Source organism: Poecilia reticulata, linkage group LG7, assembly GCF_000633615.1.
Source record: "Poecilia reticulata strain Guanapo linkage group LG7, Guppy_female_1.0+MT, whole genome shotgun sequence".
In the NCBI taxonomy this organism is placed as follows: domain Eukaryota; kingdom Metazoa; phylum Chordata; class Actinopteri; order Cyprinodontiformes; family Poeciliidae; genus Poecilia; species Poecilia reticulata.
Window position 1 is genome coordinate 17,986,566 of NC_024337.1, and position 6,155 is coordinate 17,992,720.

General features: G+C 39.5%; 1 protein-coding gene across 4 annotated transcripts in view; it reads right to left on the bottom strand.

Annotated features, from left to right (window-relative positions):
* Window positions 1-222: 222 nt before the first annotated feature.
* The window catches only part of wasb (WASP actin nucleation promoting factor b), a 7,046-nt gene continuing 1,113 nt past the window's right edge, over window positions 223-6,155 (bottom strand). Inside the window, exons 2-11 of one of the 4 annotated variants that reach the window (XM_008414325.2) lie at window positions 5,989-6,129; window positions 5,361-5,447; window positions 5,167-5,263; window positions 4,845-4,874; window positions 4,720-4,749; window positions 3,463-3,658; window positions 3,186-3,361; window positions 1,355-1,908; window positions 576-687; window positions 223-490 (exon numbers count right to left, since the gene is read on the bottom strand). In XM_008414325.2, coding sequence (XP_008412547.1) covers window positions 432-490; window positions 576-687; window positions 1,355-1,908; window positions 3,186-3,361; window positions 3,463-3,658; window positions 4,720-4,749; window positions 4,845-4,874; window positions 5,167-5,263; window positions 5,361-5,447; window positions 5,989-6,129 — 1,482 coding nt within the window. In that variant the 3' untranslated portion in view covers window positions 223-431. Of the gene's footprint in view, window positions 491-575; window positions 688-1,354; window positions 1,909-3,185; window positions 3,362-3,462; window positions 3,662-4,719; window positions 4,756-4,844; window positions 4,875-5,166; window positions 5,264-5,360; window positions 5,448-5,988; window positions 6,130-6,155 lie in introns of all 4 variants that reach the window. The other 3 variants (XM_008414322.2, XM_008414324.2, XM_008414321.2) reach the window with 3 other exon arrangements.

The following is a 6,155-nucleotide window of genomic DNA, read 5'->3' on the forward strand; positions in this document are numbered from 1 at the left end:
TAACCTCATATGTAAACCCCAGGGAAACAAACTTATTAGAAGTTCCCAGACCGTATGATCAACCTTTAAAAACTCTCCACTTATTTATTTTTTTACATGAATTATTTTGTCAGAACAATTTATTACCTTTAGATTTAGGTTTTTATTTTGCATTTATAGATGAATGTGATCACATTAAAGGTCAGATTTTCTACAGAAGATAATCAGGAGGATCTGATTCCATCACTAGTAATTTCTTCACATCATTCTTCTGAATAAGAAACGTTCAGCCTTTTTGATGAACCGTTTGTTTTTATTAACTCCAGCACAGATGCAAAAACAATTTTCCCATAAATACGAGTCGTTTTCCAGTTTGAAACGTCACATGTAACAGTTATTGAGCTTAAAACTAATATCAAATAAATTCAGAATCCGCAGCAGCCGGTGTTTTATCAGTCGTCCCATTCGTCGTCGTCATCGTCGTCATATCCTGCTTCTTCTTCACTTTCATCTGCAGGAGCGAACAAACACACACACACACATGAAGGAGTCTTCTGCTTTTTTTCGGTTAAGTTTTCTTTAAAATTTTTACTTACCGGAAGAGTGGATGGCTTTACTCCTCTTCTGCATGACCATCATGAGGGCACCAACGATGCCCTCTCCTCCCTCTGGCGTTGAAGGCGGCGGCGGCTCAGAGCTTTCTGTTACCTGCAAAAAAACACACACATTAAACAGGTTTTATTATGCAAAATTCATATTTTTGTACATTTCTATATTTCCATCTGGTTCTCAATTGCTTCTAAAAAAACAGGTCGAGCACTAAAAAAAAAACAAAACACCAAGCCATTTTTTGGTGATTTGTGGATTCTGGAAAATGAATGTTACAATTAATGGGAACTGTGCTGTTACCTAGCAACCCCAGCAGAGCCCAGTCTAGTTACCTAGCAACCCCAGCTGAACTCGAGTACATTTGGCCAGTTACTGCYGCATGTGCTGTACAATGGCTGCTGGAAAAGACAAGTGTTTTGTTGTTGAGTTTCTACTCAGAAATCACTAGCTGCATTTTCTTGACTGTGTAGGAGGCTCCACTTCTGGTTTTCAAACATATACAGTTGTRTAATTGCACATYTTTTTTCAGCCATTTTCATGTGTGGGTGAAAACATTGAGTTGGGGGGCGTGGCTAGGATTTAAAGTGACAAGAGGCCATAAGAACATCTCATTCTGAAAGGAGCAGAGCACTGAGCAGATGAAAATCTCGTTATCTAAGAATGAGTTTATGCAAAACCTGTAACCTCGGCCGGTAACCTTCAAGTTTGGTTATGGATGGAAATTTAATCCAAAGTGTAAAAATATGAGGAAGGATTTATTCTTTACTTTTCTGAGACTCTTTCCGAGTCGAATCTGATCGAGCAAGGCGCCTCTGCTCTCGCCTCCTCTGGAGGATGAAGGAGAAGGTGGTGGAGGTGCGCCACCACTCTTTAGAGGAGGAGGGAAATCTGAAGGAGCAGAAGCATGAGAAGGCGGAGGAGGAGGCGGAGGAGGAGGAGGTGGTGCTCCTCCCCCACCTCCCCTGTTGGGTGTAGATGGGACAGGAGGTGGAGGGACACCCATAGAGCGATGCTGGCTGGACGGCGGCGGAGGAGGTGGCATGCTGTGGGATCCCCGAGAAGACGGAGGAAGCGGAGGAACTGAGGAGTGGACCGGCGGAGGCGGTGGAGGAGGATCTCCTCTGCTTGTCGGAGGAGGAGGTGGCAGGCCGCTGCGGGATGGAGGCGGTTGAGGGGGAGGAGCTCCGCGCTGCCCCTGGCCTGGGATGGGAGGCAGGGGGCCAGAGCGACCCCGTGAGGGAGGAGGAGCCGGGGGCCCGGGGCCCGGCACAGGAGGCAGGGGCCCCTGTCGGCTGGAAGGAGGAGGTGGAGGAACATCACCTGTGATGTAAACAGAAGGAGATGCAGGTTAGAAACTAACCCAGTTAAAAATGCAGGATGTAACTTTTATTAAAAAATACAACTCTGGGAAAATTAAGAGACACTTAAAATAATCAGTTTCTCTGATTTTACTCTTTATAGGTAAATATTTGAGTAAAATGAACATTGTTCTTTTATTCTATGAACTACTGACATGTTTCTGAAATTCAAAACAAAGATTTGGTATTTATTTGCAGAAAATGAGAAATGGTTGCAGAGCTTTCAGATGTCAAATAATGCAAAGAAAACAAGTTGTTATTCATTTAGAAACAACAACGCTGATGATTTAACTCAGAAACCAACATTTGGAGGAAAAACCAGGAGGTTTTCAGTCGGGTTCAGTGCAGTGGGCTCTGAATGTTTTTACATATTTGTTAAAACTTCTCCTAGAAACAACCAATCAGAACCAGAAGGAGGGACTTAGCGCTGTCAATCATGCATATGTATGATTCAATACATGAAAGATCTGCTGTTGTCATAGCAACTGTCTAGACCCCTCAGGTCTTCTGGTTCTGGTTCTGTTCTGCATCCCTAGAACCAGAACCAGACGAGGAGAAGCAGCATTCAGCTTCTATGCACCACAGATTTGGAACAAACTTCCAGAAAACTGCAAAGCAGCCGAAACAATTCCTTTAAATCTAGACTAAAAGCCCAGCTGGTTTGAACTGATTTTGAAACATAATAAATGAAAAATTAATCAATATTTTGATTTTCAACAACACTTAGCAAAATGTGAAACTTCAATTATTGACTGTGTGTTTTATGACTTTGTATTTTTGTGTTTTTATGATTTAAAGCTCTTTGAGATGCCTTGTTGCTGAAATGTGCCATACAAATAAACAGTAATCGATTGATTGATTGATCTGCTCACACCCAGCTGGTCCTCCTCGCTCTTTGCTACACGACATGCTAAGGCTAATTAGCATAGCAAAGACAGCGGGTAAACGATTTGCCTGTAACACTGAGTTGTTTCTCTGTCATTAGCACATTTAGCAGCGCATACACGGGGATGAGTGAGACCGCTAAGGCCTTCCTCCTGGCTCTGATTGGTTGTTTTTGACAGGGAAGTTCATTTCTGTAGATGTAGACGATCTTTTCACAGATTATCTGTCCCAATATAGTGACAGTTTTAACAAATATGTAAATAACATTTTTATTTATAAAAGCTACTGTAGCTTTAGTTTCAGCCTTTGGGAAGCAGAGGGATGAATTAGAAAGGTGGAAATAAAAAGTCTGACCTCGGTTCATCTCCCGTTTCACGGCCTCCATGCCTCCTGACTGCTCTATGACGTTATAGATCATCTGGGACGTCTGCTCATCCTTCAGGTCAGACACAGAGATGCCTGCCTGGGAGAGCAGCTTCGACAGGTCCGGGTCGAGGTTGTTGGGGTCCCATCCTACATGCGACACATGCCTGTCAGAAAAAGAAGAAAAGAACAAGCAGGGTCCATCTGTGAAAGCCAGAATGAATTAATTTGAGACATCTGGTTGTGTTTTAGGAGAACAAATCCTTACTTAAAGCCACTTGGTGCTCCGATGTCCGCCTTGGAGAGCTTTCCGCCTTTTTTCTTGTCCTTTTTGTTCTTCTTTCCTTTGCTGGAGACAGCTGGGGGAATGGCAGGGGAAGGCATGGAGCGGTAGCGCGAAGACTGGATGTCCGGGTTCTGGATGTCCACTGTGGCCATGTGGAAGGACGCAGGGCTGGGAGACGCTGCTTTAGGGAGAAATAAAAGCATTAATATTCACAAAGATGGGTAGAGCAACAAAAATTATATGTGACATTGATATTTAAAAATAACACAATCAGACACAACAGAATATAAATTACGGTATGTGAAAATGTTGGTGTTTTAAAGACTAAAAATAAAAATAATTAATTTAAATAATTACAAAATCAGGCAAAAGAAACTTTTTTTTCCCCAGATCTTTCAATAAAAAACTTATGAAAGTTTAACAAAAACTGCAGGTGTGTCTGAATTTTTGGTTAAAACATTTTTGTTTATCATTCATTTGTTAGAGAATCCAGAAATGTTACTCAAGTAAGAGTAAAAATACTTCATAATAAAATTACTTGATTAAAAGTAAAGAATACAGCATTGTCAAAAATACTCCTAAAAGTATTTTTTCCTCAAAACTAACTAAGTTAATATAACTAGAGTTCTACCCAACTCTGGGTCTTAACAATAAAAACAAAAATTATGCCGATTATTATGTAGAAATATTTCAGATGCAGCCATACTAGATTCTAAATAACTTGGAAAACAAAAAAGTCAACTGATATATTCTAATAGAAATGTTTCGGACATATTATTAATATTTTATTGTTAGTAAGAACTCAGTAAACTCAGCAAAGGGCCAAAATATTATATTATTATAATATGCTTACAAAAACATAATGAAAGTTTCCAACTTTGAAGTAAAGTAGAAAAATAAAAATTTAGTAAAATTATGTTTAATCATTCTGAAATTCAAGAAAATATAAATAATTAGACTCAGCTAGTAAGCAAAGCAAATGTTCCGATGACGTTCAGCAAACGTCTGAACGTTCAGTCTGAACATTCACTCCATAATATAATTTTTTTTCTTTTTATTTAAAGTGAATACCTCTGAATGTAGCCAACGTTTTTATATATGCTGCTTTATGAAACTTCCAAAACTAAACTTAGGAACTACAACGTTATAAAAGTCTCTGGGTTATAAAAACACACAAAAAAACCCCATAATGTTTTAGTAACAAGGCAAGAAGAGCTATGAATCATGGGAGATACACACCAGGTGGAACAGGAGGGAGGGAACCTCTGTCTGCAGCTATATAAAAAGAGAAAACATAACATGTTTGTGGCGCAGGTTTCAAATAAAGTTTTTACATTAAACATCCGATCCGGTGTATATCTTACCGTTCTTCGGTGGGGGGCGCTGTTTCTTCTCTGTCGGTTGTAAACAAGCCACCATTTTGGATCACAGCATCAAGGACGTCACAGCAGCGCCGTGAATGCAGAGAATTAAATTTAAAAAAGAAACGCAAAAATAAATGAATAAACAAGTAAAATAAATCTGTACTGCCTGTATGATGATGTAACGCAAACAAAATGTTGTTGATCTCACATATTTTTTTAAAACTCATTTCTAAAGAGGACAACCTGAGCTTAAGTGTAATTTTTTATAACAGTAAGAAATGTTTTTGCCCCTCTGTGCATTGAGGAAGTTGTTCATGCTGACCTTGTCGGTTGTGTCTTTGGTTGATTTTCTCCATGATGGTGCCTTGGAAGGCGTCCGCTTCCTGTTGGTCCGTAAAGTTCAGCCCAACCTGACAGTCCTACGAATGCATTGAGTCAAACACATTATGAAGAAATGTGGGACTTGTAGAGGAAAACTTCGACTTATAAATACAGAATGTGCAGGGAATGTCTTACATCTGCAGCAAAAGTATGAAAGTATGGCAGCGGCGTCGAGTAAACAAGCTGGTTGTAGAGCTCTTGCTCCCAAATTTGCCTACCAACCTGAGGGGAAAAGATTTTAATCATCTCTAAGGTGAGGTAGGTAATTTTATTTATAAAGCACATTTTCAGCAGCAAGGCATTTCACAGTGCTTTACACGAATTAGAAGAAAATACAGACAAAACCAAAAGAAAGACAAAAATGTAAAAGTATAAAACTACATATTAGTTCCGTATATTTAATAAAAATAAGTAATCCATAATTTATAAACTAGAAGTCGTTTCTTTGGATTCTTGCTCTGATAAAACTAAATGTTGGTTCCAGTTGTTCTGGGTTTAGTTCTAGATTTATAAACTAACAGGAGTTTCTCTTGCTCCGATATTAAAAGTATAAAGCTAAATACTGGTGTAATGTTTGTAAACTAAACAGTTTTCTGTTTTAAATGTTGGTGTAAAGTAAAAAAGTACTCCACAGTTTGTAAAAGTAATAAACTTTAGTGATTCGTGTGAACTATTTGTGACCTCAAAAGGAGAACTCAGTGAAAACACCTAAAGAGGAGCTTGATTTGTTGGTTTATTTGTTAGTTTTTGGTTGTTGCCTGACCTTCAGGTCAAACATTCGTATGAAGTAGGAGCGCAGAGGGTTGTCTTTGACGAAGCACACCACTCCAGTGTGCTGCAGACTCCACATGGATGGGCTGTTTGGCAGAGCCATGAACAACTGGGCCACTGCTGTGGCCATCGACTACACACACACACACACACACACAC